Raw genomic sequence first — 13276 nt, 5'->3', positions numbered from 1 at the left:
AATCCAACCAATACATACCCTGGATATATGAGATATAAGGATTTTCTATTTCAAAGCTGGGATCCAAAGCTTTTAAGACAACCTGTAAAACAAATTAATATACATTTAAACATGCAAAGTATTATTTTAGTACATAAAGTCAAAGATTTTAACTAAATACCTATTGGAAATAAGATAACTGATTAATAATATTGCATGCCATTTGGTTAATCATATAAAAAAGGAACTGGATTAGGGTCCTGATTCAGCAAAGGACTTCGGCATGTAAGTCCATCCATTCAGTATGGCCTTGGGTTATCAATGTACTTAAGTGCATGGCTAACAACATATCTGAATAGTCCCCTTGGCTTCAGTAAGGTCCACACCGATGTTTGAAGTTGGACACACATAACGACATTCCTGAATGAGGGCCCAAACATGCATAATTGTGCTTGAAGTTAAGCATCTGCTTAAGTGCTTTGCTGGCTTGAGATCTGAAATTGTAGGAATGTAGCAAAGCATGACCAAAACTGATCCAGGGAAGTAGGTGTATGGAGTTATAAAGAAATAGCTAGCTCAGCCGTATGCGAAGCTGGGTTGAGAGTCAATATTACGTTGGTGTACAGAATTCAGAAGGGAATGAAATGGAGAAATGCTAACAAGCTCTCTAGGACAGTAGCAAACATAAGGAATCATAGATTGAAGTGGAAAAGATGAATGGAGGCGTCACAGGGTGACTGGCCCCTTTACGAGGGAGCAGGGAACTGGAACCTGCTCCCTGTGACAGAGGGGAATAGAAGTTAAATCATTTAAGTGGAATTCTCTTGGGTTTCCTTTTACATAAATGTTTGATGGTGAGTTTAATGGTTTTTGCAAATATATAATCTTAATTTCTGAGAGAATAATGGTACCTTTTTACTGAAAATCACAAATTGCTATGAAATTTTGTGTAACTCTTGCTTTTAAAAATTATTTTTAGCCCTATGAAACTTACAAAAACCAAATTCCTAGTACAGTACTTTTTAAAATTTGGAAATATTTCAAGGCTAATTAATACTAAATATCAATATATAGCAACAGAGCTAGAATGAGCAGCTAATATGTTGTGTACAGTTATTAGTGATGCAATATAACACGTAAACATTGAATTCAGCTGTGTGCACACAGGTTGTGTGAAGTAAATCTGAGTGAATACAATATATTTATCTTCAAAAATAATTTTTAAAATGGCAAATTAGTTTTAAAAATTATTTGTGAATATTTTATTGGAAAAATGTTCATGAAATTTGTAAATATTCATGAGTATTCATAAATTATTTTCCCAGTCTCATATTCTGGGTAAAAAAAATGACAAAAATGTTCACAGTATAATACAAAATTTGATATATATTACTTAACAAATAATATTCAGCTAGCTTTTGCATGAAGTATGATTTGTATGTATTATAAGCAAAGCTGTGCAAACTTTTATGACACTCAAAGGCATATGAAGGTCTGCTGGTTTCAGATTCATACATGGAAATGAAGAGTGAAAAAAATTTGAGACTTGTGAGACTTTCAGGAAAATTGGGAGCAGAACTTTGTGCTGTATGTAAAGTAGACCTAAATTTCTGGAACTCGAGTTCCATACAGGAAGAAAGAGTGTGTAGTAGGTGAAGGGAACAGGAGCAGAAAGATGCAGGTTGGTGATAATCCAATGTTGATTATAGGATGGTGATAATCTAATGCTGGCCCTTCTTATGCTTTTCCATAGCAATTGCCATCAGTGTCCCATGGGACTCAGCAAAACTTTTTAGTTCCATTACTGAAAAACTGGTGTGGGAGACAGAAGAACCTTTTGGGGGATTTGTTAGAGAGACCAGCCCCTAACCCCACAGATTGATGCTAAAGGAGGGCCAGCTGGCTGCTACCTGCAGGTATCAGAGAACAGGCTTCTGCACAAGTCAGCGGAAGTTTAGAGGGAGTGAAGACCTGTTGTGGAGGAGGGGCTTATGGTTTAGAGTGGAAGCCTGGAGAAACTAGACAGTTTTGAATGAGTTTTTGTATATGTTCATTTGAACCTGAAACTCAAAATAAAACTCCTTGATCTGATTTTTTTCTCAGTGTAATCCATTGCAGGCATTTCCTCTCGTAAAACCAGTGTGAGAGGAGAATCAGACCCATGGAGACAAACTAGCTGGCTGATATCTCATTGGCGTGAGAAGAAAATCAGTGTAATTTGAAGTAAAATAGGCACAAATACCAAGGAATACCTCGCCTTCAGTGGAGGGCTCAATATCTGAATATCTTGAATCACAAATTATATCTCCCACTCCTTTTGCTGGACCCGAAGAGATGTTGGGGAAAGATTCAGCACAGTCTTGTGCAAAATACCTAAATATCTTCCAGGTGTGGCCATAGTCTGTGGAGCGCTCAACCAACATTGCCGCAGGCCGAAAGGTCTGGAAGAAATGTTATTGCAATAATTCTTTAAACAGATTTTTGTAACAAGTGTTTAATTGTGCTCAGAGTATGTCTACAGTGCAAGTGGGAGGCATGAGTGTAGCATGTACAGACATACCCGAGCTGGCTTTGATCTAGTCCCATCCACCCTGGACCTCTGGGCCTACACTCGTGCACCCACCTCTGCTGCTCTGGTTTGACTGCCATTGTTACTCAAGCTACACTAAAGCTAACTTGGGTATGCAGTGCAGCCATACCCTAAATATAATGGTTTCTCTCTACAAGAGGAAGTTTTCTGGCAAAACTACATTGATGTAACTCCCCATGTTGACACTCTTATTCCAAATAAGAATGCCTTTTCCGGATTAGCTTATGTCGCTTTCTTAAGCCCTATGGCCCGAACCTACAAGCCCTCTGCTCATGGAACTCCAGTAATAGTTGATGAGAATTCCAAGCATGTGGATTTGCAGGATTAATTCCCCAGTCAACTATTTGGGATACTTGATTCTCTGAAATAGACTTGCTAGATATTAAATGAAGCACCTAAGAAGCTGGGTTCATCAACTGAATTCTCTCAGCAAAAATGAATCACTGATGCTCCCCAAAACTGGGAACAATGCTGAGTAAGCAATTTTAAGAGAACCAAGTAGGGTCCTTCCTTTGGTAAAAACAGCATGTGGCCATGTAATTAAAGACTATCTCATAAAGCATACACACGGAAGGGGGAGGGGGGCAAATTAATGTTGCACAGGCAATCTTACTGGTGCGTAATACATTCCTAATTTTTGAGTGTTTAACTTTGCAACCTTGATGTTCTTTACAGAAAAATATGTGAAGGCTCAAGTAAAATATCTGCACAGAATACCTTAAAAGTCAGTATAAGATGGCTGAACTGGAATAAGGTTTCTAGGTCCAGTCTAATGCTGACATGGTCAACGCCTGAGAAGGAGTTAGAAAACAGTGAAGATCAGTGATCTAAAATGACATCTTTCCTGTGGGTACACAACTTGCTATTGTGGTTTATGCAGCTGTAGGTTTGTAACGAAAACAGATTTCACTTAAAAATAGATGCTATATGAAAAAATATATTTCTATGGTAGGTAATTCAATCCTGCTGTAGTTCCTTTGGTCCAGCTGTTGAAAATAAGTTGATTCAAGGTATCATGCTTACAATGTCTCTATAGGTAAGTTAATTGTTTTTATCAAATGCTTCTGAAATCATGTGTAGTTACAAATGAACAGGTCTAAATAAATCTTTAGTGCAATATTATAAATCAGAGAGAAAGAGAGTGTGCCGTATTGTCTCATGGTTTCATAAAGTGATGATTGCAAATATTGATTACAATAAGCTAAACTAGCCAAGTTGAGAAACACTACTTGACTGTAACCTACCATTTTCTGACTGCCACCACTTCTTTTTCCGGTCTGGCTCAAAAGTTGTGATAACATTTTCAATCGGGTGACTGTTGAGGTGGGTATAGGGATTATATGGGTATCTGGAATCACAAAGGAAGCATTTCTGTTCACCCTAAAAAACAGAATAAGCAAGGCAAACGATCAGTGCAGTCTGTGTCCAATTGTCTGGTAGATTAGCACATGCCTCAGTGTTTGCAGGAATCGGGCCATACAGTCTGCCTCTTGGGACCTGATCCTGCAAACACTCAAGCTTAACTTTGCCATGTGAGTAGTCTCAATGAGCTCAGTGGGCTGTCTCATATGCACAAAGAACACATGGACATACAGTTTGTAGGACAGGGACTTGACTAGCCAGAGCCCAGGTTTGGGGACCATCAGGGCACACTAGATGAACCATCTGTTTCCCCCAGCTTTTCTTGAAGAGGGGGGAGCTTAAAAGCAAAAGGTGAATGAATTTATGATGGTGTTTAGAATTGGTGGCAGAGGAGTTTCTTTTATGGGCAGGGAGTTACTGAGCGGGATCTTTATTAGAAAATTAAAAACTCCTCTTTTATATTTTTTGTTACTGATGCATAAGTTTTTCATTATCAGCAGTGTGTGAGAGAGAGTACAATGAGATTATGGAGTGGCTACTGGGGAAGGGTTTGTGCTCATAGAGCTGGGGAGGCCCTTGGAAGGAGAACTTATTAAACTGTTGTATATAGATGGTTTGCATGTTTTTAAATTGTATAATCCCTGAGGAATTAGTAAATGTTTTACAAAATATACACACATATGTATGTAACATAAATATTATTTCATGGACTGTAAGAACTAATGGATGTGTATTATATGCAACTATTACTACAGTGTGTATGACCCATGAATGTGTGTATACATACAAAATATGAAAAATATCCCAGACACCTCATTTTAAAATGCTATTTTTACAGAAAGCTAAAGCTACATAAATGCTTAGTAGGGGTGGAGTTCACCCAGCCTTCTGGTGTGTATGGACATGTATAATATTATACTGACTTCACTTACTTTAAGCCTGCCTGTTAGAAGATTTTTCCTCCCTACATGACAAGCATATGCTTGCCTACATAGCAAAATCTGTCAGGTTACATTAATCTCTAAAGCTTGCAGTTTTACACCATCTCCAATAGCACATTTTCTTCTTTTCCTTTTAAAATTTTTATACATACTAAGTAGAATAATATTTTAAATCATATATTTTACACAAGCATGCAGTTTAGATACATAGTCACACTTTATAAACAGGATTAAAATATATACAGTGCTTTTTAAACATAAAATCAAGTTGTACTCTGAATCTTGAATCAGAATTTTCAATGAAGTGTTCAGATCAAGCCTTCAATGGGATTATTTAAAGTGCCTAAAGTGCCTGCATAAATGTTTGTAGGATTGGGGCCTAGTCTCTCCCATCTGTTACTCTGGATCTTCGTTAGCACAATATCTTAACATTATTTCTAATGATGTTTCAGCCAGCTGCCAATTATGCACACAAAATCAGAGAACACACACTGAGCATGCAATCCCAAAATGCTACTGCTGAATCAATCTATTCTAATTTCAATAACAATCTTTATTCATCTGCCCTCCTTTATGTTATTAATAAGAGCACATAGTTCTTTGCATCTTCCATCTGATGGTTCAAAGTGCTTTAAAATAATAAACATCTGAGCCTCACAACAACCCTGTGTATGGAAGTATTATTATCCTCATTTTACAAATGAGGAAACTATTGCACACAGAAATTATTAGTGCTAATTATTTATAGAGCACTGTCATCGTACCTGACACTTTACAAAACATAAAGTCAGACTCTCTGCTCCAAAGAATTAACTTTTAAGGGGAGAGAACCTTAGAGGAGACAACAGATGAGATACTGGTTACAGCAAACGAGGGTGTGGAGAGATCATTGGTGATTACTGGTGATTATATGGTAGCAATGACTTTGGGGACAAAATGTGTTTTAAGAAGGGATTTGAGAAGGCCTAGGGAGTGGGGATTGTCCGAGCCTTGATTCTTCCCAGCTCCTCTTCACTCCCTGGCCAAGGTAGCTGGCTATTCATGGAGGAAATGTAAGCAACGCCTTTTCCAAAGCTGTGGTTACCCCTTCCTCTGAAGCAATATGATAACAAGGTAAGAAATTATGGGGCTATGGATTAGCAATATGGGAATTAGTAAATGTCCACTGTATACCTGCTGTAATACCTTTGTTAATCAAATACAAATGTTGCCAATCATTTTTTCAGTTAATGCTGTGTTCCCAGAAATAAAATAAAACAATAATAAGAAGAAATATCACCAAAAAAAATCCAATATAAAACAACGTTCACCTGGGTGTTCTCATTTGCGTAGCTTTCTTGGAGGCAGATTCTAACTTGAGGTGATAGCAAAACCAGTGTTAGCTCTCAGTTGTACCATGTTCACTAAACACAAGTATTTGCAATAACAGCTTTGCTTTTGCAAGAACTCTTGACGTGGGTCATCAGTGGGGAAAGAATGAAGGACTTTTATCAGTAAAAACACTGGCCTTGATCCATCAAAGCAATTATTTTAAGCATGTGAGTAGTTTCATTGACTCCAGTGGGACTATTCACATACTTTAAGTTATGCATACACTGAAGTCCTTTCCTGCATTGGGGCCAGAGTGCTCAACACCTTATAGGATCAAACCCCCAAAGCACAGGCTTCCATCATTTGATCAGAAGGAATAACCCCATTAGATGAGAGCAATAGTAGGCTCTGATCCTCTATGCAAAATAATAACTAGAAAGAACACGACACTTAACCTGTGTCAAAGCACACAAATAATTGTACAAATGTCTCAGGAATGGCTGTTCATCTTAATGCCATATTCACATGCTACCAAGGGTAGGCATGAGCAAACAAGATTATTCACTATTCATTATTTCTTGTTCCTCAATCCCCTGGTTAAAAAATTGCAGTCAACCAGTCAGGGATCAGAAATAACATGTGCCTAAGGCCACACAAAAGAAATAACAGAATAAATAGTTACAGGGAATAGTTCACGAATAACCACATTGCCTGAGAATTGTTCATTCAAACTATTTGTTGGATAATTACAAAAAGTGAAGGGATTCACAGAAAATAGGACTGGTTCACAAACTATTTGAGAATGGAAAAAAGTGGTTAAATGAATCAGATCATGTATTTACAATGAATAATTTGACCAGCACTAGCTCCATATGTACCATCTAATTTCTGAAGTATATTATACTTTAAACATGTCATGACACAGCATTTGCCCAGAAGGTGATAAACAGACATTTTAAAATTACCTCTAATACGAGCAGTCTCATTAACTCCCTCTGCAGTTCACATCTGGTATTTAGTGAAAAATATTTTTTCTCATGATGATTTATTAATTTCAGAGGAGCATGTCCTTGCTCAGGGAAACACCCATTTATGTCAGTAGGAAGTTTGATAAGGGGCGATGATTGCTGGATACGCACAGCCCAATCCATCACTTCCCTGTTGCCTAAGCTCGGCTGCAGAGTGATGTGGGCCCCTGCAGAGCTGGGCTCCATGGGGTGCAGAGGGTGCAGACTCCCTCCCTGGGTTTCTACGCATCCTGCCCCCTATGTGGCAAAGCCAGGCTGATTTTAGTGCTGGCAAGGCCCACTGCAGCCACGTGGAAGAGGACAAGATGCACTTCATAAGGATAATGAATGTATGGTCCTCTATGCAAACTGCTTTGAATTCATTGCAACTCGTAGAATTACAAAACAAGCCAAAATCAATGTATATAAATGTAAGAGCTGGCAGTTTGAGCAGCTTTTTCAGGATAGTGCTCTGTTTGCCCAGGCCAGCTGCTATGCCTCTCTTCTATTCACAAAACTGTCAGGGAGATCAGCCTATCTTCCCTGCGTAGGCAAAGATCAGACAGGCTGTTATGTTTTTCATACACAAGGAATGGCAGTGCGATTAATTACTTTTATTTTAGATGACACAACAAAACAACATAAGAGAGCACATTGTGTATGTGTCTCCCCTGCAACAGACTACATCTAAACTGAACACAAAATGGCAGCTGCATCCCATTGACTCTTAGGCCCAGAGCCTCAAAGATATTTAAGTGCCTAACTCAATTGAAACCAATAGGAGTTAGGTGCCTAAATACCTCTCAGGATCTGATGCTAAAAGATTTATAGGTGCAGTACACAAGAAACAAAATCTTGCTACTGGAGGCATGTCTACACTTTGGGCTGGAGGTGTCACCCCCAGGTCGAGTAGACATACCCGTGCTATCTCACTAAAGACAGAACGTAGCTATGGTGGCATGAGCATTGGGGAGGGCTAGTCACCTCGAACACGTGCTTAGCATCTCAGATAGCTATGAACTTGGGTGGTTAAGCCCCTTCCATTGCCACAACAACACTATTTTTAGTGTGCTGGCTCAGTCAGAGCTAGTGAGGGCATGTCTCCTTGAACTGGAATTCACACCTTCAGCTTGAAGTGCAGACATAGCCTTACTAAACGACATATTTCACAGGCATGAATGCCCATCGGATTGACAGATACTGTGTGTGTTTGCCTTTATGAGGCATTTTATAGGAAAACTACTTGAGGACAGCAACAGCAAAGTGTCACTGGAGATTCATATATTTATTTGTGAATACATTAAGCAGTCATGGGATAAGAGGGAAGGTCCTCTCCTGGATGAGTAACTGGTTAAAAGACAGGAAACAAAGGGTAGGAATAAATAGCCAGTTTTCAGAATGGAAAGAGGTAAATAGTGGTGTTCCACAGGGATCTGTATTAGGACCAGTACTCTTCAACATATTCATAAATGATGTGGAAAAAGGGATGACCAGTGAGGTGGCAAAATTTGCAGATGATACAAATTACTCAAGACAGTTAAGTCTAAAGCAGATTGCGAAGAGTTACAAAGGGACCTTACAAAACTGCAAAAAGGCAGGTGAAATTCAATGTTGATCAATACAAAGTAATGCACATTGGAAAACATAATCCCAACTATACATACAAAATGATGAGATCTAAATTAGCTCAAAAAGATCTTGAAGTCATTGAGGATAGTTCTCTGAAAACATCTGCTCAATGTGCAGCAGCACACAAAAGAGCTAACAGACTGTTAGGAACCATAAGGAACGGGACAGATAAGAAGACAGAAAATATCATCATGCCACTGTATGAAGCCCTGCTACGCCCACACCTTGAATACTGCCTTCAGTTCCGATTGCCCCATCTCAAAAAAGATATATTAGAAATGGAAAAGGTACAGAGAAAGACAACAAAAATGATTAAGGGTATAGAATCTCTTCATATGAGGAGAGATTAAAAAGACTGGGACTTTTCATCTTGGAAAAGAGATAACTAAGGGCTGATATGATAGAGGTTTATAAAATTATGACATGTGGAGAAAGTGAATGAGGAAGTGTTAGTTACTCCTTCACATAGAACAGCAGTTCTCAAACTTTTTAAATGGAACTCCCTGTGGACATTTGTGTAACAATTGTGCCCCCCTTTTCACCGAACCTCCCCCCATTTTCAGAAAAAAAAAACCCAGGGCCTACATATTATAAGCCATTTGACTGCTTAATTTGGGGGAGCAAGGGGTAGCAGTAGCTCCCACACAGCTCCGGAGCCCAATGTGACCTACCAGAGAAAATGGCGCTGGTAGTGAGGAAATCGCACCTGTCATCAGGATTATCCTCGGGCAGCAGCGTGGATACAACTGCCTCCTCCAGGAGCCTGCAGAGCAGCAGTGGGGGGAGGGGAGGCTGCTGCTGCTGTGGGAGGCGGGCAGCAGCTGCCGGGAGCAGTGCTCGGACTGGAGATGGAAGCAGCTGCGCAAAGTGTGGAGCATGGAGCTGGACTGGCTCTGTCCCCCACTCTGCCAGCAGTGCTGGGCCCGCTCCCCTCCTTAGGGTCTCCCACCCCCAACACTTCCCTGGGCCTGTCCGTGTGAGGTGCCAGGGTCCCCACCGCCACCTGGCCCTGCTCTCAGCCCAGCGCCCTTCACCCAGCAAGGGGAGATGGCTCCATCATCATAAGTTTGGGGGACATTGCCCCCCTATACCTCCCAAACTCTCCCCATGGCATCCCCCATGATCCATCTCACACCCCCTTAGGGGGGCCCGCCCCCCAATTTGAGAACCGCTGACACAGAAGAACACAAGAGCCAGGGGTCACCCAATGTAATTAATAAGCAACAGGTTAAAAACAAACAAAAGAAAGTACTTCGCACAATGCACAGTCAACCTGTGGAACTCATTGCCAGGGGACGTTGTGAAAGCCAAAACTATAATGGGGTTCAAAAAAGAATTAGATAAGTTCATGGAGGATAGGTCCATCGATGGCTATTAGCCAAGATGATCAGGGATGCAACCGCATGCTCTGGGTGTCCCTAGTCTCTGACTGACAGAAACTGAGAGTGGATGACTGCAGCTGGATCACTTGCCGATTGCCTGGTGTGTTTATTCCCTCTGAAGCACCTGGTATTGGCCACTGTTGGAAGACAGGACACTGGCTAGATGGACCATTGGTCTGACCCAGTTTGGCCATTCTTATTTCTCACTGTTGCATTGTCATTTCTGTTGAGAAATTAACCACTACCTTGAAGGCTACTACCAAACTCTCCTCCTGCCCTAATAGAATATATAATTTCGCGAGGCTTATTTCTTGACGTCTGACAATCATTTAAACATGTCTAGAAGCATCTTCTTATAATGTGCAGTTATTTTATAAATAAGAATAAACCAACCTCAAGGTAGCCTATAATGCAGTATTTCTGAGGGCCAGTCAGTCCACAAACTGATGAGGCTGTTAGTTGCTCACTGCGACCCACCAGAAGATCTCCAATGGTTGGATGACACGAGCCACTATCACAGTCATCCTGTGCATGCAAGAGTCTTATCCGCACTGAACACAAAAGAAGACAAATACTGCTGTAATGGAGTGATATACTCAGTTATATGCTCCAGAGAAAAGCGATTGCATTGTAACATTACCTGAATGCTTAACTGTCCTTTGTCTACACTTTCCTTTTGTCCTTTGTTAAAGCTGCTTGATAGCATTCAAAAGAGTTTCTCTAATTCATAGGTTCATTGATTCACAGAATGCTGATATAGCAAACATAGATAGCATCACATGTGACCCCACGCACAAGGCCAGATTTTGATCTCATTTACACTAATAAAAATCTGGAGTAACTCAGCAGATTTTAGTTGAGTTGCTCCAGATTTATACCACTATAACTGAGATTGGAATCCAAGTCAGTGATTCCTCAGCTTGTCAGATAATTTGAACTGAAGCCCTAGCTTTGGTCTCAATACCCCACATTTTCCTGGATAAGATGGAACTTTAGGAACAGAGAATAATTAAGAATCAGATAATCACAAAGTGTGGCTTGCTCTGTCTGAAATGACTTTAAATATTTTCCTCCCAGTAAGTTAAGAACTTTCCTTGCAGGGTTTTACCCTCTTAGGCAAGTTCTGTCCTGAAACATTTGAACAGGAATGGGCGCCTTGGAGGCATCATCTGTTTAACTCTGCTTGGCTCAATTTCTGATAAAAATTGTGGTTTAGCATTTGAAGGGAAACTACAGACATTATTAATGCAGTTTTAGAAGTAGCAGAATAGCATCAATTAAGGGTGTTTGTAGGGAGTGCTGAAACTGTCAGACTTCAACATATGGCTTAGGATAATACTTCAGACATGCACCTTTCTTACAAATCTTTTTCAGGGTCAAGTAATAGGAGCATTCGGTTAATCTGTCCTGCTTTTCTTCCCAGATTCGCATTTATCAACTGTTGGCAGGCATAGGTTACCTGTTTTAGGGCCTGATCCAAAGCCTATTGACTACAATGGAAGTGTTTCCCTTAACTTTGCTGAACTTTGAATCAGGTCTTTAGAATGGAGGTACTGGAAAGAGGAGTCGTTGTAGTGCTGTACCTGCATCTAACAATGACTATATTTCAGTAGAACTTAATGACCATTTCAAACACTTTGTCTATCACTAGAGGAAAGATGAAGCAATGTAATGAAAAGTTGGGAAAATATGTAAACTACACAATATTAACCAAAAAAGTTTAGCCTGGATATATGTAAGATATTTGCACTTACCAAACTTTAAAAGAATGACCAACTGTAGCCACATTCTTTTATGTGACAACCAAACTAATTGTGTATCTGCAGGAGGAGAAGGAAACTATTATGACATTTAACAATTTGCCTCATCAAACTCTTCTCATGTATACATTGTGCTCAGAGCTGTCTTGTATTAACTGATACCACTGAAATAAAAATACAAACAACTGAAAAGAAAATACAGGCTTTGATTTCCTGATATGGAATAACAACCCCTACATTAGGGCTTTCATTTCTGAAAAGTATATCAAAGCAAAGGAACACCTCAGCATTGTTTTTTCAAAGATTTCAAAAGATTATTGACAATTAAAAATTAAAATAAATATATAACATAAAATAAATATATAAACATAAAATAAATATATAACACATTTAACCCTAAGCAGATCAAGTGAGGCATGATAATTGTCTCATGCCCATATTCATAGTGGAAACAATGTTATAAATGAGTCATTAACCACGTGCAATGGGGAAAATAGTTAATAGCTCTGGACCAGGTGCTCACGTCCTGCAGAAAGACCTGTGGAAGGGGAAAACTCATTGGGAAACACAGGGAGGTTTTCCTTGTGGGATTTTCTCTGCACCTTCCCTCCAAGGGAAGGATTAGCAGTCTCACAGTGGGGAAGAAATGAGACCTGTAAACCCCCGGGATCTTGGGGAAAGCAGACGGCAGCCTCTGTGCCTTCTTGCCTGCCACTCCAAACAAAGCCATGCTGTCCTCTCTGTACCTTATAACCCACTCCCCTTAAAGAGGGGCAAACAGACACAGAGGACTCATTAATACTGCTTGCAGCATTAACTTCTGTGGAGCTGCAGAGAATAGTAGCTTTCCAATTCCATCCCTGCTCCTAACTCCCACAAAGCCCTTACCATGTGATGTGAGCTAAGATGAAATTCCACAGGATACTAGGGTAGGGGGATTTCAAGCATTTCAATGAAACTAGTCACATGAGTTTACTTATTTGTAGGCTTGGGCCCTCTGTAAGTATAGTTCACCATCTCCTTAATTACACAGCTATTTTAGCTATAATACTTGGGAAAAATTATAAAAGAACAACCAACCTTCTGTGCTCTATGCAGAGATCTCTTTATTTCAGTTCCCCTTAGTGTACAACAACTTTGAAGGACCTTGAAGAACTATATATGAGAAGCTGAATAACCATTATGCAGTTGTGCCTTTTGCTATCTAGTTATAAAGGGAATTTACAATTTCCTGTCGCCTAAGTCAGCAAACATTTTCCTGTTGAGCTGGACTTCAAAATTTGAAACTGTATCAAAATAAGTACAAGCATATATA

At 39.8% G+C, this 13276-nt stretch overlaps 1 protein-coding gene across 1 annotated transcript in view; it reads right to left on the bottom strand.

The window, feature by feature from the left end:
- Nucleotides 1-11989, bottom strand: part of LAMB4 (laminin subunit beta 4) — a 67432-nt gene extending 55443 nt beyond the window's left edge. Inside the window, exons 1-6 of the mRNA XM_067563993.1 lie at nt 11956-11989; nt 10595-10752; nt 3814-3949; nt 3287-3360; nt 2232-2420; nt 19-82 (exon numbers count right to left, since the gene is read on the bottom strand). Coding sequence (XP_067420094.1) covers nt 19-82; nt 2232-2420; nt 3287-3360; nt 3814-3949; nt 10595-10752; nt 11956-11989 — 655 coding nt within the window. The remainder of the gene's footprint in view (nt 1-18; nt 83-2231; nt 2421-3286; nt 3361-3813; nt 3950-10594; nt 10753-11955) is intronic.
- Between the last annotated feature and the right edge of the window lie 1287 nt (nt 11990-13276).

This window comes from Emydura macquarii, unplaced genomic scaffold, assembly GCF_026122565.2.
Source record: "Emydura macquarii macquarii isolate MOO-44397 ecotype Brisbane River unplaced genomic scaffold, CSIRO-AGI_Emac_v2 contig_2636, whole genome shotgun sequence".
Classification (NCBI taxonomy): domain Eukaryota; kingdom Metazoa; phylum Chordata; order Testudines; family Chelidae; genus Emydura; species Emydura macquarii.
Note: the sequence above shows the minus strand (reverse complement) of the source record. Positions and strands in the feature narration are given on the sequence as shown.